Here is a 24,112-nt window from a genome sequence, read left to right as displayed (position 1 = left end):
TTAAATGGACTAAAAATTCAATTTATGAAGTCTCTTGAGTTTTCCGAGTCGGAGGGAAGTTGCATCATCACGTGATCTTCCAGAGGGTTCTGGGAAATGAAGTTCAAGTTGTCTTGTGACACGGGTCGATGCGTGACACTAACATTATTTTACTCAAAACCTTGGGAACACTTTTCTTGAAGGGTGCCTGCATAAGACGTTCATCTTATATAAACTAATGCTCATTAAAATTTAAATCAACGTTTATAAAGCATACATAGTCCATATTAATATTGTGTAAAATATGTCATTTATTGTGAGACATTTTTCAGAATAAAAGTTCACATTTTTTTATTTTGGAAAGCTATATTGTTTTCAGTGAAACTACTCGTTTCTGGACAGCCGAAATAAAAATGACCTCACTTTACTCCTTTGAAGCTTTTAGCTGAAGTCACTGGTGTGATCGACTTTATTCTTAAGCAACTGTGAAAAAAACAACAAATAGATTAAATTCCATATTTTAGTGGATATTCCATGATTTGCAGCATGTCGTTTGATGTTCTATAGCTATTTTTTAATATTACGTTTCATTAAAAATGTCTCTGGTGTCACCTTTCTTATGTGTAACACCAATGACGATCAGTAACGCCAGTGACTATTATGGACAGATGGGGGGAAAAAAGTGGACGTTTCTGTGGAATGACCCAGATATGTGTGTTGATACATTTATGAATTGATAAAGAATCTCACTTTACTGCCTCAGATTTGTACTCGGGCTAACTCGGAGAACATTTGGCGCAAAGGAATTAGAAAAAATTAGATATGGATATGGCTTGAAGTTATGTAGATTTTGTGACTGTAGCTATAGAACCGTACAAAAGCTTTGCACCACCTGAGAAATTATATTAGAACATCATATATAAATATAAATGGTTAGATTTTCAGATTCATTTTCTTTTCCAAGTTATACTGCAATTAATAAACAAAATATCTCCTCATATTTCCTTTGAGATAAAGGTTTGTCCCAGTACTCATGTATTATGAGTTGGCAGATTGTAAATATATCTTCAATGTATTTTAGGTTACACTTATATAACTCATATGTACAATATAATATGTCATGTAGACGTTTGTTGTTGCTTATTGTTGGCAAACGCAGGCAGGATGAAGCCTGCAGTTGTTGACATAAGCATTCATAACAGTCCATATGATTTATGAGTGAGTTATGTTTGTGTTATAAATGGAAAGTCTTATCTGTTTTGCTCACTATATGTCAGCGCTGTAAAATACAATGACATTATGACCACCTCCTTGTTTCTACGCTCATTGTCTATTTTATCAGCTCCACTTACTGTATAGCTGCACTTTGTAGTTCTACAGTTACAGACTGTAGTCCATCTGTTTCTCTGATACTTTGTTACCATGTTCTTCAGTGATCAGGACCCCCATAGACCCTCACACAGAGGTTCTATTTGAGTGGTGGGTCATTCTTAGCAGTGTGTGTTGTGCTGGTCTGAGTGGATTAGACACAGTAGTGCTGCTCGAGTTTTTAAACACCTCTGTGTCACTGCTGGACTGAGAATAGTCCACCAACCAAAAATATCCAGCCAACAGCGTCCTGTGGGCAGCGTCCTGTGACCACTGATGAAGGACTAGAGGATGGCCAACATAAACCGTGCAGCAGCAGATGAGCTATCGCCTCTGACCTTACAGCTACCAGGTGGACTGACAAGGTAGGAGTGTCTAGAGTGAACAGTGAGTGGACACAGTGTTTTTAAAAACTACAACAGCACTACTGTGTCTGATCCACTCATACCAGCACAACACACACTAACACACCACTACCGTGTCAGTGTTACTGCAGTGCTGAGAATGATCCACCACCTAAATAGTGCATGCTCTGTGAGGGTCCATGGGGGTCCTGACCACTGAAGAACAGGATAAAAGGGGGCTAACAAAGTATCAAACAGGTGGACTACAGTCTACTCCTATACAGTAAGTGGAGCTGATAAAATGGACAATGAGCATAGAAACAAGGAGGTGGTCAGAATGTTATGCCTGATTTGGTGTGTGTACGTCTGTGGTCAGAAAGTGTTGATTTCTGGAAGTGTTCGGTATTGACGTGTCTTTCTTCCTTTCAGGCTTGTCGTCACTTTAACGACAGTGGGACGTGTAAAGAAAACTGCCCCCCACCCAGCATCTATGACTCCATGGTCTTTCAGTCCAAACCCAATCCCAACAAGAAGTTCAGCTTTGGAGCCACCTGCGTAAAACAGTGTCCACGTACGTCCACTGTAGTATCAGTTGAACTCTTGCTGGTTTTTTTTTTTTTTTATATATAAATATAGTTGTGCCTGGATTTAGGCACAAACACAATTCCGAAAAAATTGGGACAGTGCACAAAATACCTGAAATAAAATGAAAACAGAAAGAAATGATTAGAAAATTGTGTTATCCATGAATTAAATTGTAAATACAGCAAAAATATATGGCAAAACACAATACAGTATTACAATACTTTGATACACATTGTCATAATATTTATTTCTGCAGACATTTCGTCAGTTGGAACAGAGAAGAAAGAACCAGTAGTGCCACGCTTTAAATAAATAAATAAATAAATACTATCAAAAACTCAGAATACAGTGACTTTCATAGAATATTGGCCACACCATGTTGCCCTGAATCCACTTAAACAGGACTCATTTTGCTCACTTTGTAATTAAACGTGACTACTGACCAGCTTTGTTTACATGCAGCCTAATAATCTGTTAATAATCTGACTAATAGCTTAATCGGAATACACTGTCCATGTAAACACGTCAGTCAGAATAGTCTAGTCTGATTGAGGCCATTCAGAATACAATCTCTATCCAATTGATCAAGGTGATGAATCCTGTAAATAATCTGTTAAATAGAAGAATAATACCCATGTAGACGCCTGTATCCGATTACATTCCCTATTGGAAATTTTAAGTCTGTCCTGCTTGTGCGTCGCATCATAGTGAGAATTTATACCATTTGACACAGCGGAGCAGAAACGTTTATGCTCTGATCTTTAAAAGACGGCGGTGGGACGAACGTCCAGCTTATGTGTCGCAGAACACGACGACTTCCTCTCAGCCTTCTTTAATAAGGACCTGTGAAGGACGTTTTCCTGAGTCTGACGTCATTTTAAAGGAATTTAAAACATAAGCACTGCTCACTGCTGCTCATCTCACCCTGACTGGACTCATGTGATGCTGGTTGTCATGATAACGTCTACACTAGGTGGTTCTCTACGCAGGCATGTAAATCTGGATCTGATTATTTGTGGTGAGCATGTAAACAGATTTTCATCAGATTGTTGAATAGTGGATTGGCAGAAATCTTTGCTTGTAAACACAACCAGTGTTATATGAATACATGCAATGTTCAAGATATTTTTAGAAAGCGTATTGAGACATATTTTATATTTTAAGTATTTATAAATGTTCTCTATGTATTTGCATTTTACCTGCTACTCCAACGTTTTGGAATTGGGTTAAATAGTATAAATAAACAGCTACAAAGAATAATTTTTAGCTTTGGCAGTGTTTAATGAGGAGATAAAAGCTTACAGTCCACATGGGGCAGAAAATCTGACTCCTTTTCCTTCTGTAATGTGACCTATTTCCAAATGAAACATTAGCTAAGTGTCTTCAGGAGTTACTCAGCAATTACAGGATAATGAAAATGGCATGATGCATAATACTGAACATGACTGAACAAAGTTAAAAAGGTTAGTTTTGATTTGACTTTAACTGCGATTTGAGCTGTTTGGGCACTTGAGATTGCTCTGAAATGAAAAGTTAGATTTCGCTCCCCTATTTTAAGAGAATAAAACAATTTGGAAAACAACTGAAAACAAGCTTTGACATTGACATTGTAACACCTCTGCCTTCTATACTGTAGACTGGAGTTCAGTCCCCACCTGGGTAAGCACCCCACACTATACCCATAAATAAATGAAATAACTCTATAGTGTAAATACTCTGCGCTTTCTATTTATAATTGTTTATATTGTTAACAACTCATCCATTACATGAGTAATATTAAAATAATACTTCATATGCAAAACTCCAGGTGCATTTCAGGCAAAATATCCTTACAGTGTAAATGTCTTAGCTTTTTTATTTATTGATGATTCTTTTTGTTATTTTTTGTGAAGGATGGAGTTTATATTTTTATCTTATCTTTTATGTTTAGTTTTAATATATATTGTCTAGATAGTAATGAGTAACAAACTGTAAAATCCTTGTTAAGTACATAAAGTTAATTACTTGCTTGTTAGTTCTCTTCTTGTTACTACTTCTCTTTTTCTTGTTGCTGTCCCTTTGATGCTGTAATGGACTCTTATCTTATGTAAAAAGAGTCCTTGGGACGAGACTCCTAACACTACCTTCACCTACCTGTATGAAATGATCCAACTGTAAGTCGCTCTGGATAAGATAATAAGATAATTTAGCAGTGATGCAGTACTTGTGACGAATAAGGTGACCAGCAGTTGGAAACTGGCAGCAATAGCCTGGAGAGACGAGTGAGCAGAATAAAAACTGGGGGAAAACAAAAAAACGAATTACAGAGGATTTTCTGGCACAAATAGGATAGTAGGGATTACGTGGCATAGTCGATTAGTCACTGACCGCATTATTTATGGATTGTTTACTTAACCTTTCCAACTCCTTTAGACTACCAGTGGCTCCAGAAACGCACTTCGTCATATTCGTCATAACGTTCATATTTCATATGCTACATTCTGAAGCTGGGCGTCGTATGAGGCTGTAACTCTTCTTTCCATTCTAATAGACGGTGATGTCATTTTAAACCCTTACAATAAAAGAAGCTGAACTCTGTTTGTTTTTCTACTGAAAGTCGACCCGTTTTTTTTTCCCCAAATCTGGGCTATAAACTATAAACAGACGGCGTCTCTTCAGTGATCTGCTCTGTAAACATTACTTTTATAAAATAATACAAAGAGCGTCTGAGATTTTTGGCTTTCAGCAGTAAATTGTAAGCATAGAGCGATAAGATTTGTTCACATAAATTCTGATGGACAAACCAAAATATACCCTGGTGAGGATAAACAGAAACTAGTAAAAGCATTGTTTTAATTATTGATTAATAATTTATAAACTGTTGGTACATTCAAATATTTCCCTGTCTGTTAGTTGCACAGACATTGTCAAGCTTGCCAGGCTTGTTTGTCCAGTCAGGTCTCAAATAAGAAAACATGTTTTGTAATATTTTATCTCTCTCTCTCTCTCTCTCTCTCTCTCTCTCTCTCTCTCTCTCTCTCTCTCTCTCTCTCTCTCTCTGTCTCTCTGTCTCTCTCTCTGTCTCTCTGTCTCTCTCTCTCTCTCTCTCTCTCTCTCTCTCTCTCTCTCTCTGTCTGTCTGTCTGTCTGTCTGTCTGTCTGTGTCTCTCTCTCTGTCTGTCTCTCTGTCTGTCTCTCTCTCTCTCTCTCTCTCTCTCTCTCTCTCTCTCTGTCTGTCTGTCTCTCTCTCTGTCTGTCTCTCTCTCTGTCTCTCTCTCTCTCTCTCTCTCTCTGTCTGTCTGTCTGTCTCTCTCTCTGTCTGTCTCTCTCTCTGTCTGTCTGTCTCTCTCTCTGTCTGTCTCTCTCTCTGTCTCTCTCTCTCTCTGTCTCTCTCTCTGTCTCTCTGTCTCTCTGTCTCTCTCTCTCTCTCTCTCTCTCTCTCTCTCTCTCTCTCTCTCTCTCTCTGTCTCTCTCTCTCTCTCTCTGTCTCTCTGTCTCTCTCTCTGTCTCTCTGTCTCTCTCTCTGTCTCTCTGTCTCTCTCTCTGTCTCTCTCTCTCTCTCTCTCTCTCTCTCTCTCTCTCTCTCTCTCTCTCTCTCTCTCTCTCTCTCTCTCTCTCTGTAGATAACTATCTGGCCATGGATGTGGCATGTACGATGGTCTGCCCCAAAGCAAACCAGGAAGTCATCACCGTCCAACCGGATGGACAGGAGACGCAGAAATGTGAAAAGTGTGAAGGAGAGTGTCCAAAAGGTGGGTGTTGTTTTGAGTGTGGACAGTGTATCGACAGGAGGTTTCAAGAGCAGACTTGCCTCTTTAGTATAATCTACTGCTGCTAAAGGGAGGTTGTTTATTTTCTCAAGAGTAGCTGAGGACGCACAAGTATAGCCTCAGACTTCATTATTTAACCTGTTTTTGGGTCATTCTACAGAAACATCCACTTTTATATCTCTCCATAGGAGTCACTGGTGTTACTGGTCATCATTGATGTTGCACATAATAAAGGAAACGCCAGAGACATTTTTAATGAACAAAGCATTTTACAAAACGGCTGCTACAGAACATCAAAGCGCATGGAATATCCACTAAAATATGGAATTTAATCCATACAAGGTTCATATGAAATCATGAGCTAAATGAGAATCTCTGAGAACTGAAAGACACGATGGACTCACCATGTGCTTTTCTTCATAGATCCTCAGAAAACAGGTCAAAGGAGGTTGAGTGATGTCATCAGTGTGACTTTAAAATAAGAGTTTTTTGTTACTCGGTAACACCAGTGACACAACTCCTGGGGAACCTTAATTATATATTTTGTAATATTTATTTGGTTTTTGTTTTCTTTGTTACATTTACAGCATTTGGCTGACGCTCTTATCCAGAGCAACTTACAACTTGATCATTTTTACAAAGGAAGGCGAAGGCAGTGTTAGGAGTCTTGCCCAAGGACTCTTATTGGTATAGTGTAGGGTGTTTACCCAGGTGGGGATTGAACCCTAGTCTACAGCGTAGAAGGCAGAGGTGTTAAGAACCACTTTGTCATTTAATTGTATATTCTATAGTCATGTAACGATTATTGTTGTTAAAATGGCAGAAAAAATGTTTTTTTCTTTAAAATATGGCCTCAGCCTTCACACGACTGAGGACAAGCTCTTCTGTGGTGCTTGGAATTCTGTATAATTGTTTTATAAACCAGTATTGCTAATTGAGGCTCAAGAAGGTGTAACTCTTCATTTTAAAATATAAATAAATGGTAATCCCAACATGTTTTTCAAGTGTAATATATCTGTAAACACTGGGGACACAAATGGACGTTTCTGTAGAATGACCCTTTTTCAAAGGTAGTATTGTTTTTGTGCGTTTGGCCGGTGGAACACCTCTGTGAAACATGACAGTGAGAGGTGGGCGAGGGCTTGTGTATGCTGCACGCTTGACCAAAACTGTTGTGCCTTGCCCATCATAGTTACTATATAATTGTCTGATCGTAGTTATTTTGCACATTTATTCTCCTTCAAAAATGTGAATCAGGTGCGTTATTATCTGTTGAACTGAGACAAATAATTTGAATAAAAGAAAGCAGAAAATGCATTTATGGAGATGTCATGACTCTCAGAAAACTACAGAGGTTTTCACTTCTGAGTAATGTTTAGGCTTTGGGCTTGTACTTTTATAGTTGCATACAGTTAACAAAGTCTGTATTATTTATATACACTGTTAAAAATAAATTTTCTTCTAGTTATACCTGTAATATTTTATTGGAACATTTCTGCATATGTTCTGGAAATGCCCTAAAGTAGCAGACACTGTATTTCCAAAAGTATTCAGTCACCCATCCAAATCACTGAATTCAGGTGTTCCAGTCACTTCCATGGCCACAAGTGTATAAAATCAAGCCCCTAGGCCTGCAGACTGCTTCTACAGACATTAGTGAAAGAATGGGTCGCTCTCAGGAGCTCAGTGAATTCCAGCATGGTACCGTGATCGGACGCCACCTGTGGAACAAGTCCAGTCGGGAAATTTCCACACTACTAAATATTCCACGGTCAAGTGTCAGTGGTATTATAACAAAGTGGAAGCGATTGGGAACGACAGCAACTCAGCCACGAAGTGGTCAGCCACGTAAAATGACAGAGCAGGGTCAGTGGATGCTGAGGGGCATAGTGCACAGAGGTCGCCAACTTTCTGCAGAGTCAATTGCTACAGACCTCCAAACTTCATGTGATCCTACTTGCATGTTTATTTATAGATTTCTTCTTCGTTTTTGTGTCAGTGTGTTACGGTTTAGGCATGGGGAACCTACAGGGGGTGTCTGCGGTGAAGTCCTCCAACATTGGCTTCTTCGAAGGTTGCAAGAAGATTTACGGCAGTCTGGCCTTCCTCCCCCAGTCCTTTAAAGTGTAAGTCTGAGTGTCACTGCATTTGCTGAGATCTAAAAGAAAAGTTATGCAAAAAATTCACTGTACACGATTTCTCTCCGAATTGACCCCAGATGTAGTCAGTCAGCCAAGACATGTTTGAAGTTAGGAGGTTTATGTACACCAGTTTTATTATGTGCGACCAAAACAGTGTGAGCTGTAGAGTCTCCAACTGGGTCATGTTGAATAGACTTGATTGATATGATGGTAATTGTAGCAGAGGAGGGTTCAAAGTTCAGCTCCTCACTGCTGGGCTTTTGTTACATTTAGGGCATCATCTGCCTTCAAAGAGGGGGGCAGTTATTTATTATTGCCCACCACTAATTCTTCAGTGATGTCAAGCTGAAGTCAGATATTCACCAGCTTTTCGTTGGAATCTTCCCATTCCACCTTAAATGGAACAGCAGTTCAGATGCCTGAGGTGCCAGAATGTGACTGCAGCACCATTTAAAGTGGAACGGGAAAGTTAGCTAGCTAGCTGCCGAGACCGTAGCATACTACTAGTGATTTTTCATGCTTGTTATGAAGAAATATATATCTCTTATCCAGAGCGACTTACAACTTGATTATTTTACACAGGTAGGCCAAGGTGGTGTTAGGAGTCTTGCCCAAGGACTCTTACTGGTATAGTGTAGGGTGCTTGCCTTGGTGGGGGATTGAACCCCAGTCTACAGTGTAGAAGGCAGAAGTGTTAACCACTACACTATCCACCCACAACATTCATGTCTGACTACAAAGCAATGCATTTTTACTTTTTTATCTTTTCTCACTACAAACAACTACTGTGTTCCTCCTGCAGCGACCCGCTGACCAATTTGACAAGTCTGCAGGCCACTGACCTTGAGGTGTTCAGGACGTTGGAGGAAATCACAGGTAACATGGCCGTCCCGCCAGCTTTGTAGGTCAGCAAGTTCACTTCAGTAGTCTGATTAAATGTGCTTGTGCCCCCAGGTTACCTGTACATTGATGCATGGCCAGAAAACAGTGGAGACTTGGGCGTGTTTGAAAACCTGAAGGTGATCCGAGGGCGAATGCTGTACAAGTAAGCCAGTCCTGTCGTCTCTCTCTGTCTCTTTATTTCCCTTCATTACTTTATTCTTCCCCACACACGTTTCTCAGCCTGCCTGCCTCTTGCCTCTTCCTTCTTCCTTCAGCGCACATATTTTTCTTTATCTCTTCCTCAGTCTGTCTCCCTCGGCCTGTGATATTTGTGTCTGTCTGTTTGTCTGGCTCAGCCAGGCTTATCAAACCCACTGGTCATTAAAGTTAATGATTATCCTTCTGCACCTGTATGGTTGCCTTCTGTTTAACCCAACAGCATTGAGCCAGAATGACACAACGCTGTGTTTACGTCATACACATGAGATCCACTCACTGTCCACTTTATTAACAGTCTCACCCTGCTGGTGCATAGTTAGAGACTGTAGCTCATCTATTAATGCACATTTTGTGTTAGCCATCCTCTTAATCCTTTGCCAGTGGTCAGTTTCTGAGCTCAGAGCCTCTCTTGGCTGGATATTTTTGGGTGGTGGACCTCTCTCAATCAAGCAGTGATGCTGATGTGTGTAAAAACCCAGCAGCACCACCTGTCAAGTTGATAAAGATTAAGTGACCCTTATTAGTCCCACAATGGGGAAATTTCACTTCCCCATTTAACCCATTCGTGAAGTGAAACACCACATACACTCTAGTGAGCACACACACACTAGGGGCAGGGAGCACACTTGCCCAGAGTGGTGGTCAGCCCAATCCACAGCGCCCGGGGAGCAGTTGGAGGTTAGGTGTCTTGCTCAAGGACACCTCAGTCATGTGCTGTCAGCTCTGGGGATCAAACCGGCAGCCTTCCGGTCACAAGGCTGGTTCCCTAACCTCCAGCCCATGACTGCCCTGATTCTGACTACTGTAGTGTTTCTCCAGAATATCCTGGCTTCTGAATGGCTGCTTATTATTATTCCACTGACTTTATCCATCCAACTCTTCCTGTTTTACCTTTAGCTGTTCTCAGCATGTTGGTCTTTACCATTGAATTGGTTCATCTGACATACATTTCCAAAATAAGGTATTCAAGTTTATCTGCACTTTGAGTGAGATGTTCAAAGGAGGCACGATTTGGTCAGGAATCCATTCAAGGTGCTTAAAATCTTCACACAATGCTTTTTTATTATAGTCCAGCTTTCACATCTATAAGATACCCAGGACAGCCTTTTCACTTATTCAGTGTGGAGCGTTAGCAGGTTGTCAGCGCCAGGTGGCTCTTTTACTGCTCTGTTGTGGCTCCACAGCTGAATTAGATTAGTAGGTAAAAATAAAATAATCCTCCTTTACAGTAAAATAAAGCTCAGCTGATCGTTCAACACAGTTTGAGTTAATGTAGAACTGCTGATTCACCCTTTAACCCTGAAGATCAGCACAGACTGATGGTCACCATAGCAACACAGACAAGTGTCGCCTAGTTAGCAGCTAACAAAACGGCAAAGAGAGAGATTTAAGACTAACATTGATCATTTGTAGACAAAGTGACTTGCTTGTGTTTATAATCACTCCAGCTGGTTTCCCGATACGTATAATCTGCAACAAGAAACTGACAAACACTAAAAAGTCGCTAGTTGCTATTTTGGATGGTAACACACAAAAGGTTCAGGGAAGTGGTCTGTAATCCTTATGTCTCTCTCTCTCTCTCTCTCTCTCTCTCTCTCTCTCTCTCTCTCTCTCTGTCTGTCTGTCTGTCTGTCTGTCTGTCTGTCTGTCTCTGTCTCTGTCTCTGTCTCTGTCTCTGTCTCTGTCTCTGTCTCTCTCTCTCTCTCTCTCTCTCTCTCTCTCTCTCTGTCTCTGTCTCTGTCTCTGTCTCTGTCTCTGTCTCTGTCTCTGTCTCTCTCTCTCTCTCTCTCTCTCTCTCTCTCTCTCTCTCTCTCTCTCTCTCTCTCTCTCTCTGTGTAGAGGTGTGTATTCACTGGGCATCCAGTCTCTGCAGATTGAGTCTCTGGGCCTACGTTCTCTGCGCAGTGTCAGTGGCGGGTTGGTGCTGGTCCACAATAACTCTCGGCTGTGTTACACCTCCTCCCTGCCCTGGTCGTCCCTGCTGTACCTCAGCCAGGAGCCCAACCTCATCAGCAACAACAACCGAGACCCGCAAGCCTGCGGTAAGAGCTGCGTATTTATGATCTGTTGATAATCTGATGTTCTCAGTTTGAGGTACGCGGTTAGTGCAGTGCTAACTGTTGAGCTGTAAGCTTTCATGAGTTGTTAACTACATTAGCCTTGAAGTTCTGGTGCACATCTAAACATGTTTTGGCTGATCAACCTTTGGATTAAGGGTGAAAATATGTGCTGTGTATGTTTCTTAAACTTTCTAGTGTCTGGGTTTCTCTCTCTGTGTTTTTCAGAGGCAGATGGGCACGTCTGTGACCCTCTTTGCAAGAATGGGTCTTGCTGGGGTCCCGGGCCAAGCCAGTGTGTGTCGTGCGTTTCCTATCGGCGTGGCAAAGAGTGTGTGAAGGAGTGCAACATCAGGAATGGGTGAGCTTGTGTAGACAGCATGGAGTCTTGTTTAACATTATGACCACCTCCTTGTTTCTACGCTCACTGTCCACTTTATCAGCTCCACTTACTGTATAGCTGCACTTTGTAGTTCTACAGTTACAGACTGTAGTCCATCTGTTTCTCTGATACTTTGTTAGCCCCCTTTTAGCCTGTTCTTCACTGGTCAGGACCCCCATGGACTCTCACAGAGCAAGTACTGTTTGGATAGTGGATCATTCTCAGCATTGCAGTAACACTGACATGGTGGTGGTGTGTTAGTGTGTGTTGTGCTGCTACGAGTGGATCAGACGTCCTGTGGGTAGCGTCCTTTGACCACTGATGAAGGACTAGAGGACGACCAACACAAACTGTGCAGCAGCAGATTAGCTGTCGTCTGACTTTACATCTACAAGGTGGACCGACAAGGTAGGAGTGTCTAATAGAGTGGACAGTGAGTGGACACAGTGTTTAAAAACTCAAGCAGCACTGCAGTGTCTGATCCACTCAGACCAGCACAACACACACTAGCACACGACCACCACATCAGTATTACTGCAGTGCTGAGAATGATCCACCACCCTAATAGTGCCTGCTCTGTGGGGGTCCATGGGGGTCCTGACGACTGAAGAACAGGGTAAAATGGGGCTAACAAAGTATCAGAGAAACAGATGGACTACAGTCTGTAACTGTAGAACTACAAAGTGCACCTATACAGTAAGTGGAGCTGATAAAATGGACAATGAGCATAGAAACAATCAGGTGGTCATAATGTTATGCCTGATCGCTGTATGGGTTTCTTCTCAGCTTGTGCGAGGATAGAGGTACAACCGTCATGGTTTTGACTGCAGGTTGCGGATTAATAATCAGCCCTGAGTCTCAACCAGACTTTAATATAGCTTGGAGAAATTTGATTTGAACCCAAATGTAACCCATCGAAGATCTATCTACATCAAACTGTAGCCTGACAAACTTCAGCCCCAGCTTGACTGGGGTAAACATTTCAAGCTGCATTTGCAGATGCAGATCAGGTAGTCAGTAGATGACTGCATCTAAAAATGTCCCAGAGTCAAACTCAGCTTTCTGTGCTTGTAGTTTGGTCAGGGAGTTCAGCGATGACCTCTCCTGCGTTCCCTGTCACCCTGAGTGCCGACCAGTCAACGGTTCCGAGTCCTGCTCTGGCCCAGTAAGACACTTCACACACACTTCTTGTTAATTCATCCCACTTTTCACTGTTTTTTTTTTTTATTCACTCGTTCACTTCGCCTGTGTACTTGTGGTCAATAACAAAAATAGATCATATATTTGTATGTATGTGTCGTATATCGTGTACCCTCAAAGTGGAGGATCCTGTCATGCTCTAGCGAAGATTTTAACTGACCTTTATTCCTGGCAGGGTCCGGATCAGTGTGTGGAGTGCCTGCACTTCCAGGACGGAGACGTGTGCGTGGAGCGTTGTCCCAGCGGCGTGAAGGAAGACCAGCACACTGTGTGGAAATACAGCAATGAGAGTGGACACTGCATACCGTGTCCCAACAACTGCTCTGTGTCGTAAGCATCAGTAACAGAACTTCAGCTCTAAAATACAGTAGACTGAATGGAGCAAGTGCCTCAGAATTGAAGCTGGTTTATAATTGGTCTTTTGGAAACTTTGGGCGCCGCTGATCAAATTCCATTCATTTTCTACATAAACTATAACTGACACGTTCCTCTACAAACATATTTGGAAAAAAATATATCCAGGATGTTGAACTAAACTGCAAATTGTGCAGTAAAATAAACAGAACAGATTTTGAAGATGTTCAAATGCATGTATACAACTGTACTTGTCGTAAAACCTATTCAATGTATTCTTTAATTTATGTTATATTGTTATATTATTTAGTAAATTGTACTTTTATGAATTGATAAAAGTATTTCAGATTAAATAATAACAAATAATGCGATGTAAAATGTAACTGTAACTCATGTACTTATGGTGTCCTTGAGGCTGTAGGGTTAGCACGGAACCTCTGGCCACAGCACTTCAAATCTTGGCCTCTAAAAATACCGCATCTGTGGCCAAAGTGGTCACTTGACGTGTGTGTGTGTGTGTGTGTGTGTGTGTGTGTGTGTGTGTGTGTGTTTATTTATTTATTTATTCCCTTTTAGCAAACCACCAGTCAAGCCAAATGTTTACCCATTCAAAACCACAACCTTTCACCCTCTCCTATGAGATCAAGACACTTTAGTTGCACATGAAACAAAACGCATCTAATCAGATTTTGTTGGAATTCAGTTTCACAGCAATGTTCTTATTAATCCATCCATCCATCCATTTTCTAAGCCGCTTCTCCGTTAGGGTTGCGGGGGGGTGCTGGAGCCTATCCCAGCAGTCTTCGGGTGGAAGGCAGGATACACCCTAGACAGGTCGCCAGTCCATCGCAGGGCATGTTCTTATTAATGTGCAGTTTAAAATATTTCAAAGCAAAACAGCACTTGACTGCTTTCTGGAACGGAAACATGTTTATTATATACGGCAACGGTTTCTGGAATACTGGAATTGGCCAGATACTTTTTAAAGCTGCACTGAGTAAGTTTTGGGGATGTGGAGACCTCTCTGGTAGAAATGTGTAATTGCACTCAATGTGTGGAAGTACAGTTTTTGATTGTACGAGTTTTTACTCTAAGAGGACTCCAGTCAAGACTTTCAGTGAATTATCTACTACAGTGACTATCTTCATCAGTATAATGTTGATTTTACGTTGGAGACCTAAACATCAAGCCGCACCTTCTTTTTGAGTCTGTGGGTGTGAAGTTAATACATAAAGACGTATGATGTGGTCTGCAATACTCCCAACTCGACACCACTGACTTTTAAATGATTATTTCAGAGTTTACAGGACACCATATTTTAGCATGTTCTTTTTCCTGACTCAGTAATGCTAATTCTTTCAAATAAAACATTTTAAAGCTGCACTATGAATTATTTTTTAAAGTGTTAAAAACTTTGATTGATCTGATAACTTTACTGCCAATTTGGCAGTAAATTGGCTTAGTTTGCAGACATATGCATAGCAGTATAGCCTTCAACTGATGTCTTCTGTATTGTCTAACTGTGTCTGACGTATTGCCTAGTAGTTTAACAGCAGGCAAAACACTGCAGATGATGGAAATTTTCAGTTTTCTCCTTTAAAAAAAATGTAGACATTCAGACTCTGTGTTGACTTAAGAAATGTGCCTAACTGCTACACGTGTCCTTATCAATGAGTGGCAGAAGTAGAGCGAGAGTGTGTTTGGAATCAGGCGTCCACTGCGCATGGTGTTAAAAATGTAAGGAAACACAGTCAGGATGTTAAATCGGAACATGTGGGAAGTTTAAGTTCATAAAGCAGGTGAGGAGTTGGAGATGTTTCACAGTCCAGATCTTATCATTAGAATTAATGAAGTCTTTGTTTCTTCATAGGTGTCCACTGGATGAGAGAGGGTGTCCAATTCACCAGAAAGCTGGGTAAGACGGCCCAAAAGCTCTTAATATAAGCATGACATGGGTGGACGTTGGACATTGCCAGTGAGAGAGAGAGGAAGAGGGGGAGAGAGAGGGAGGGGAGGGCATATGCGATGAGAGTACAAATGGTAAAATGCGAGTGAAATTTCCATAAAAAAAGCAAATCTACTTCAGTGGGAAACAATGATCATTTTAACTTGTATGTAAATTAATGTACAGGGTGAGTCAAAAGTCAAAGGACACCGTTTTATTTCAGAAAGGAACGGGAAAACGACAGATCTCAATACCCCATCAAGTAATGGGTGAAGGAGCCTATCTTTTAGGACTATGTCCGGAACATGGCTGCCATCTTCAAAGCCACCATATTGGATCAAGTTGGTCATGTAGCAGATCAAAGAAGATCAGAATTGTCTCAGAAATCAATTGCTGCAAAAAAAGTTTTGCAATATCTCTTATGGTTCAAAAGTTATCAACACAAAGTTTCAACAACAACTGGGAACATTGCCTGTGATGCACAGCTATTTGACGTGTTCAGTGTGCTGTCCCTGGCGCTGAACACAGAGCTGAAGGCGCAGGATCCAATCGTTATGAACCCGCATGAAATCATCTATGCACCTGATATTTTGTAGGGCTCAGTGGACTCTGCTCAGGGAACAGAGCTCTAACAGTCAACAGGACATAAAATGACCGAAACAGAATAATTTGTTTTATATTGAAAATACTGTCTCTTGTCTGGTTTTTGGCAAGAAGTGTTGCATGAATAACTATTTAATTTTTAAAATGTGTAAAAAGTATAAAATATTGTACAGATTAAATATTCTTCTGTTAGCAGGACGAATGAAGAGGAGAGAACGGCATTATAGAGCAAACGTGTCTGTTTTTGACACGTTTTAATTTCCTGTTACGTTTAGTCTTTTGTTTTTTTTACTTTTCTGTGATTTCGTTTATAAGACACACCTGTGTATTGGATGCACATTGCTTTGATTTGTTGTCAACATTAAATAAAAAGCAGCAGCTACATATTTTACACGTTAATTAAAAAATTCAGGTAAATCTGTCCAGTAACAGTTGTGCAGTGAATTAGGCTGAGCCCCAGATCTTTACGTGCTCAGCTGACGCCTCTGGACATTGCTAATAATGTGTATTCTACCAAGTTTATCATGACTGAAAAGGTTGTTGTCATGGTAACCCCGCAGGCCTGGCACAACCATAGCGGCCGTGATGGGTGGCGTGGTCCTCTTCTTCATCCTGCTGGCTCTGCTGGTCTTCTACCTGCGTCGGCAGAAACACCTGAAGAAGAAGGAAACCATGAGAAGGATCCTGCAGGAGCATGAGGTCAGACATGCAAAGCATCCTGGGGGCTGTAGCTGTGACTGTGCCATTGGCTTCTGAGTAGTTAGAATAGCTTAAGGTTTTTAACCATAATGTATCTCAATTACCTAAAAACAATATTAAATACATTATTATAATCATAATAATAATATATTGATTGATTGATTAATCCCCAAGCAGACATTGGGGAGCAGTAGACTACATTTTGCATAGAAACTGCATATAATATGCTGTTTGTAATCAAAATGTACCAAGTAAAAATTAGTGTTGTGATTTATCTGAGCAATGCTAACAACTCTGTACACTGTCAACACAATATTTAGCATTGATTCTATGTACTAGGGGTGTGAATCTCTAGGCACCTCACGATTTGATTCGATTAGGATTCAGAGGCTACGATGCGATTATAAAACGATTATCGATGCATCTTTTTTTCTGTACAGGATTTCTTTTTTTCCACTGTGTGAGGACTCGGTACTTTTAAAGCAAAGTATTTGTAATAGTCCATAAAGATTTACTTCCAATGTAATAATAATATCACTGCATCAGTAAAATATGTTTGAGAGGGACGCTGTATGTCGGCTCCAAAGTGGGCAGCGTAGCGCGAAAGCCCTGGTTCTCAACAACACCGAACAGACCCGAATCCTTGGCAATAAAATTTGCGACAGAGTTTCTAATTCACTTCCGATTTGGGTGGGAGCTTTGACATCGCTTGCTTGAACATTTGTAGACGAACGGACTTATTTGCATTTATAAGCACTGCGGTTGGTTTCCTGATGCGTTCAATCTGCAATGAGAGGCTGTCAGACACTAAAAAGTTGTGATGTTGGATTCTCTTTCCGTTCCACCTTAAATGGTCTTGCGTTTAAAATTCTTCGAAATTTTAAATTCAAACAAGAAGCTGGAGAATGAGAAGCGACTTCAGCCTCATAAAACAGTCGAACGTTGAGAAACATTTTACAAGAATCTCAACTTTTGAGGAGAATTTTCATGTCGGAAAGGGGAGGAAAGCTGCTAGAGCTTAACGCAGAGTAAAGTAAGTCTGTGTTTATACTGTTTAGCCTATATTAGGACATCAGCACATACTGAGACCTACTTTACAAAATATCTCTTCTGAACATTTGGGTTGTGACTCCTGACCTAACCTGGCTTTTAATGCAGAGGGTGCCGGTTGGCTTTCTCACTCACTCAGTTGTTTTGTTATGTGAGGTGACAGACTGTCCGAGCTCTGCACTCCCGCACTTCCAAGTTGCGCCTTTTCCATTCCGTCAACATTGTTAATCAAATAGTTAGAAAATCGATTTTTGATATTTTGTGAATCGATTCAGAATTCGCGATGCATTTAAGAATTGCCCCCCCCCCCTCCCCTTCCATATATGGATAGAATCGTAGTCTGCTAGGAGGGTAAACATCATTCTCTGAATATAACTTACAAACTGGTTGAACTGGATATGTTCTTAAGGAATACTGAGTGATGCTTTTGCTTTCATTTTGTCTGTTGTGTTCGTATTTATTTATACCGCAGTTGGTGGAGCCGCTGACTCCGAGTGGAGCTTTGCCAAACCAGGCTCAGATGCGCATCCTGAAGGAGACGGAGCTCAAGAAGCTCAGAGTGCTGGGCTCTGGAGCGTTCGGCACTGTATATAAGGTCAGCATAAGTGTTTAAAGGGGAATTGCATACTGCAACCCCTGGTTCCCATTACCCACATTAAAGAAAAGCAAGGTGGTAAGGTGGTAAATTTCACATCAGACCATGGAATGACTTTGTTTACATTTCAGTGATTGAAATTTGCAGAAATGTAGAAAAATCAGTGGAGTTTGCCTATAATGGAGCACTGCTGGTGAAAATGCTAAAAGCGCTAAGAGTTAAAAATAAATTTTAGCCAGTGGATAATAGAGTATTTTTTTGTAGAAAGCTAGAGTTATTGTTGCTTTGACATGCATTACATACAAAAAGCAAGATTATACACAACAATACCTTCATCAAATTAACATCATAAAATACCCTCTCTTCTGTCAGTGTTGGACGAAGTATACAATGTTCTTTAGGTAAAGTAGAGACACCCAAGGTAAAATATTACTCCAGTAAAAGTAGAAGTTCCTCCCTTTAGACCTCCACTTGAGTAAAAGTACTAAAGTATTTACCTTCAAATGTACTTAAGTATCAAAATTAAAAGTACTAAAAGAGTAATTCTGGCTCTGATGTTCTGTTACAATTTTTATAACAAGACTCGCTTTATTAACTCATTTCAGGTGAAAGTCCTCCAGCGTCTCTCTTGGTAAACCAGTCTTTTAATAGAACGTCATTAATTAGTGACGCTGACGTCTATTAAAATGATCATAAGCACAAAACACTGAAGGTAAACAGTTTCCATCAGGGAGAACCGAGTGGCTCTGAAATCACTTTTTACACACAAGCAAAGTTTCAGTTTAAGATTTATTTAAAACTTAGTTCCAAAGTTTAGGTTTAATAAAAACAGGCTTTAAACTCAGGATCACAAATGAGCTCCTTTACTATGTTGATCTGTAGGCCTCTGTTCATAAACATAAACCAGCCCAAACTAATTTACTATAAAATGAAATGGTGTTTGTAGAAATTCAGAAAAAAGCTGCGTCAGTCTCGACTGCATATGTGGACATATTTCTATATTGAGCTCTATTTACACAAAGTTAGGTTAGTTCATCATTTATGTTGAACAGACTCTCCCAAAATTTTACACTGCTGCACTGACATTGAACCGTGTGCTGCACTGGGTCGGTATGACCAACAGGTCAAAACCAGCTCTAAACAAAGTGACCGCTGTGCCCTGATTGGTGCTCTTGCTTTGCGCTTGTTTCATTTTGACATGTTACATTTTTATACACACAGAAACCAAAAGGAACGAAATGTAGTGGAGGAAAAAGTCAGATATTAGACTTTGAAATGTAGTGGAGTGAAAGTAAAAAGTCACCCAGAATGGAAAAAACTTCGGTACGGATACACAAAAAAACTACTTAAGTACAGAAACAAACTACATTTACTCAGTTACTGTACACCACTGTCTTTTACTTACAATCAGAGAGATGTGTTGACAGTTGGCAATTTCTACTTTGTTTGAAATTCAGTTTGTTTTAATGAGCTCAAGTAAAAAATCTTTTTTACACAATTACAACATGATAAAAAAGTGAAACTTTTAATGTGCAATATCAGGTGTTACTGTTAGCAATGAATGTCATTTGGTTTGGAGAAAAGTAACCAAGGGCTAATGGTGCTGTTCTCTCACTCTGTGTTTTGGTCTCTTCATCTGTAGGGCATTTGGGCTCCTGATGGAGAAAACGTGAAGATTCCAGTAGCCATTAAGGTCTTGCGCGAGAACACGTCCCCCAAAGCCAACAAAGAGATTCTGGATGTGAGTCAGATTTGGTATCAACTGTTCAAGCAAGTTAGAAACACAGACAAATAGGGACCTTGGGCTTGTCTTTGAGAGTCATGACCACTCTATTTATACCCGACCTACTGTCCTACCTACTAAAAGCAGGACCAGGGGCTATAAAGTAGCTTATATACACATTCTACCTTTTCCATCCTTATCTGTATAATCCAGAGGTTAGGACCACTTACTAAAGCTACGTTCACATTACAATCCTTGTTGCTCAAATCCAGTCTTTCTGACTCATTGGTTCACATTCATTTAGGTAAGAGATTAAAATCTGTCATTAATGTGGTGAACTGCCGTCCTGAAATGACCCTCATGAGCTCATCCTACTCAATAACGTCACGTGACTGAATCACTGCATCATCAGCACAAACTAACAAGCAGAACGAGCTTCACTGAGAAGATCATTAGCTCTGATCAGCTCTCAGCTTCATTATTAGAGCCAGACGAAGGAGAAAAAGGTGAGATGAGCTGCTTTTCTACCATTCACAGGCTTAACCTTTGTTCAGCGCAGTTGCCATGGTAACGCTGAATGATGGCGCACGCGCAGTGAAATAAAAGCACATGAATTCTGATTTGAGCGTTACATTAAGGTTGCATGGCCTGAACCAGGTCTATGAAAGGGGCTCAGGTCAGATTTGAAAAGATCAGATTTGTGTCCACACAGCCTTGAAAACATCAGATTTGAGTCACATTAGGGCAAAAAATCAGATTAATGCCACTTCAGCCTGGTAATGTGAACGTAGCTTAAGATGCAAGTAACAAGTCTCAGGTCTTGACACTCAAGTCCAGAGTCAAGTCCCAAGTCAAGAGAGTTGAATCTTGATTCAAGTTCCGAGGTACAGGCGACTTTCAAGTCAAGTCCCAAGTCAGTAGTCCTAAGCAAGTCAGTCTGCATTCTTCAGCTAATTTAAGGCCACAACACTAAATAATGGAAAGAATAATACAGCTTTTAATGACAGCATCTTAGTAGTGTGTGGCTGTATATGAAGCACAATCTGAAGTCTGCAGTCAGGCTCTCCTTCCACATTTTAATCTTGAGTCATATGACTCGAGTCCACATCCATTTTAAATAAAGTAAAACGTTCTCATCACGTCCTGTACGTTTGCTTACACGTTTGCGTCCCTGTATGTGTGCAGGAGGCCTACGTGATGGCCGGGGTAGCTAGTCCATACGTGTGCCGCTTGCTGGGTATCTGCCTGACCTCCACTGTGCAGTTGGTCACTCAGCTGATGCCGTACGGCTGCCTGCTGGACTACGTCCGTGAGAACAAGGACCACATCGGCTCGCAGTACCTGCTTAACTGGTGTGTGCAGATTGCTAAGGTGAGTTAATAGCATCAACGCTGCATCATACAACGTGAATCGATTTATTTTTCTTCTGACCTCAAATGTGGTCAATCAGACAAGCCATGTTTGACGTCTAAAATTGCTGGAGCTATGAGGAAATGGAAGCTTATACCTAGAGCTGGCTATCGTTCAGGGTTTACCGACACCAATACAGGTCATTTGACCTTGATGTCCAAAGGTCATGATGTTTCGATACCTTATTTTAAATTACAAAGTGAAAGTGGGTGTGGCTTAAACAAGAAATGACCATGAGGTGCTGTGAGTATGCTTACAGGCCGCAACAGATGGAACCACAATGCTTATTGACTCACTGAGGCTGATAAGACTGACTGCTTAGGCATTTAAAATTAATGCTGAATTTTTTTCGATATTCATTAGTATTGAATTAACTTTGCTGCCATGAAAGTATTGGATTTCGATGCCCAGCTCTACGTATATCTCTCCGTTCAGCAAACTGTATGTCTAATTCATCACACTTCTGCCACACTTATTGGTTAAATATTGCTCTTTGTACATGAACAGCTTTCAAAAATAGTATAATAATTGGAATTTGTTTTGTAAATTTCATTGGAGGCTGCTCAGCAATTTTTAAGCATAAGCATTTTAACACACATGCGCCCGTGTGCAAAAGTTTTGGCACCCCCGGTCAAATGCCATGTTTTAAATCAGCACGTCATCTACAGCGAAGACACCACTGTACTTTTTTCAAACCACGATTACTGTTTAGTAGCTGGATTTAATGTATTGGGGAAAAAAATAAAGCATAAAATGTGGCCTGTGCAAAAGTTATGGCACTGTAGTTTAGTGTTTTCCAATATGTTAAACTAAATTAATTTTCACTTAGAAAATCAACAGAGCGTCCCATCTGACTGTGGGGTGTTAAGAATTGTGCATACGACTGTGCATCGGATGTTCTATATGATTGAACCAAAGTCTGAGCGAGCTACCTTATGATGTCTTTATAGCAAAAGAAGACAAACTCCCTATTAATTCCCTTCATTTCGGAAGGAACACTGATGAGCTGGTGTCTACAAACTTTTGGACATGCATTGTACTTCACCAGCATCTGTGTTTGATCTAATATCCTCAGGGTATGAGTTACCTTGAAGATGTTAGACTGGTCCACAGAGATCTTGCAGCCCGGAACGTTCTGGTGAAAAGCCCCAGCCATGTAAAGATCACAGATTTTGGCCTGGCTCGGTTGCTGGACATAGACGAGACGGAGTACCACGCAGACGGGGGGAAGGTCTGTGTTTGTGTATCTGGCTTTATAAAGGAACATTTAAGACTCACTTGTTTTGACAAAATCCAACAATTTTGGGAACATTTTCATTGTAATATTTAGCATTTTTTTTATTCAAGCATCATGCATCTTCATGAAAGCTGTAACCATGAATGATTATAAATCATAGGTTCCCATTAAATGGATGGCGTTGGAGTCCATCCTGCACAGGAGGTTCACTCACCAGAGTGATGTATGGAGTTACGGTCAGTAGAAGCATGTTTACTTAGCATGTATGTTACCGTGCAGAGTCAGAGACCTCCCTTCATTTATTTATTTACCAGCTGCTAAGGAATGTGTAACTCAGCCAATGCAAATCATTTCCATATCTTTTGGGAATGTATGGTTCTGTCTGGATACTGGAAGGCTAGCCTAATGGACAGTATGGATGAAAATACCCTTTGACTTTGGTTCTCTTTACCTGGGAAATCATTCTTTAGACTTGGGTCAAAATGATATGAAATTGTTGAAGGCCTTTCTAGATGCAAGTACGTATGTTGAGGCCCTTCAGCTGCACAATTGGTATGACATTGTTCATGAAATTTAGAATATAGAAAAACGAACTTATTCCTTAAGAATTCAGACGACAGATTCTGTCAGACTTGGTCTAAATAGCTAGTTTATAGAAGATGCTGGTGACCAGATGAAATTTCAATTAAATTTATATTTCAATTAAAGAACACGCTTCCCCATTTACAAAACGTTAGGAATATTTGGCTTTCGGGTGAAATTTTTGGACACGCTACAGTGATATTATATCATGAAAGTAGGGCATTTCAGTAGAAGCATGTGATGGTGATTTCCTCATCTCAAACAATTTACTGAAACAAAAGCCAACAGTGGTGGGTACACCCCAACAAAAAATGTCAGTGTCTCAATAACTCATGTGCCCTTGAGCTTCAATTACAGCTCGACAGCGACACTGTTCGCAAGTCGACTCATTGTCTGCTGAGGCGTGGCATCCCACTCTTCTTGAAGGGCGGCCCTCAGGTCATTGAGGTTCTGGGGTACAGCCTCTACACGGCAACTGAGCTGAACCCATAGATTTTCTATGGTATTCAGGTCTGGAGAAAGTGCAGGCCTCTGCATTTGAGGAACCCCAGTCTCCAGCAGCCGTTCCCTAATGATGCGCCCTCGATGAGCTGGAGCATCATCGTCCATGAAGATGAAATTAGGCCTGTGTTGTTCATGCAGAGGCACAATGACTGGATTAATGATGATATTCAGTAGTATTGGGCCACTGGGTCACTGTACCATTCACAAAGTGTACGGCGGTTCTGTATTGACTAGACACACCTGCCAACACTGTAACACCACCACCACCACCTTGCTGTTAAGCTCCTTGTTAGAGAACAGCAAGTTGTGCAGTAAGTACTGAAGCATTGAACAGATGGACATGTGCATTCAGAAGTTTAGAGGTGGTCACATTAAGTTCACCTGGAAAGGTTAGACTGCATTTTAGGTTCATCCTAAAATTTTGCCCAAAAGCCAAATATCCCTGACTTTTTGTGATGTGTGTGTGTGTGTGTGTGTGTGTGTGTGTGTGTGTGTGTGTGTGTGT

General features: G+C 40.8%; 1 protein-coding gene across 1 annotated transcript in view; it reads left to right on the top strand.

The window, feature by feature from the left end:
* erbb2 (erb-b2 receptor tyrosine kinase 2) overlaps positions 1-24,112 on the top strand; it is a 66,418-nt gene that overhangs the window by 30,625 nt on the left and 11,681 nt on the right. Inside the window, exons 7-22 of the mRNA XM_017723622.2 lie at positions 2,121-2,262; positions 5,878-6,006; positions 8,024-8,150; positions 8,968-9,041; positions 9,120-9,210; positions 11,106-11,308; positions 11,552-11,684; positions 12,780-12,870; positions 13,081-13,235; positions 15,130-15,174; positions 16,368-16,506; positions 18,029-18,151; positions 19,794-19,892; positions 21,060-21,245; positions 22,360-22,515; positions 22,682-22,757. Coding sequence (XP_017579111.1) covers positions 2,121-2,262; positions 5,878-6,006; positions 8,024-8,150; positions 8,968-9,041; positions 9,120-9,210; positions 11,106-11,308; positions 11,552-11,684; positions 12,780-12,870; positions 13,081-13,235; positions 15,130-15,174; positions 16,368-16,506; positions 18,029-18,151; positions 19,794-19,892; positions 21,060-21,245; positions 22,360-22,515; positions 22,682-22,757 — 1,969 coding nt within the window. The remainder of the gene's footprint in view (positions 1-2,120; positions 2,263-5,877; positions 6,007-8,023; positions 8,151-8,967; positions 9,042-9,119; positions 9,211-11,105; positions 11,309-11,551; positions 11,685-12,779; positions 12,871-13,080; positions 13,236-15,129; positions 15,175-16,367; positions 16,507-18,028; positions 18,152-19,793; positions 19,893-21,059; positions 21,246-22,359; positions 22,516-22,681; positions 22,758-24,112) is intronic.

Source organism: Pygocentrus nattereri, chromosome 13 (assembly GCF_015220715.1).
Source record: "Pygocentrus nattereri isolate fPygNat1 chromosome 13, fPygNat1.pri, whole genome shotgun sequence".
Taxonomy (NCBI): Eukaryota; Metazoa; Chordata; class Actinopteri; order Characiformes; family Serrasalmidae; genus Pygocentrus; species Pygocentrus nattereri.
This window is presented reverse-complemented; position numbering and strand designations above follow the sequence as displayed.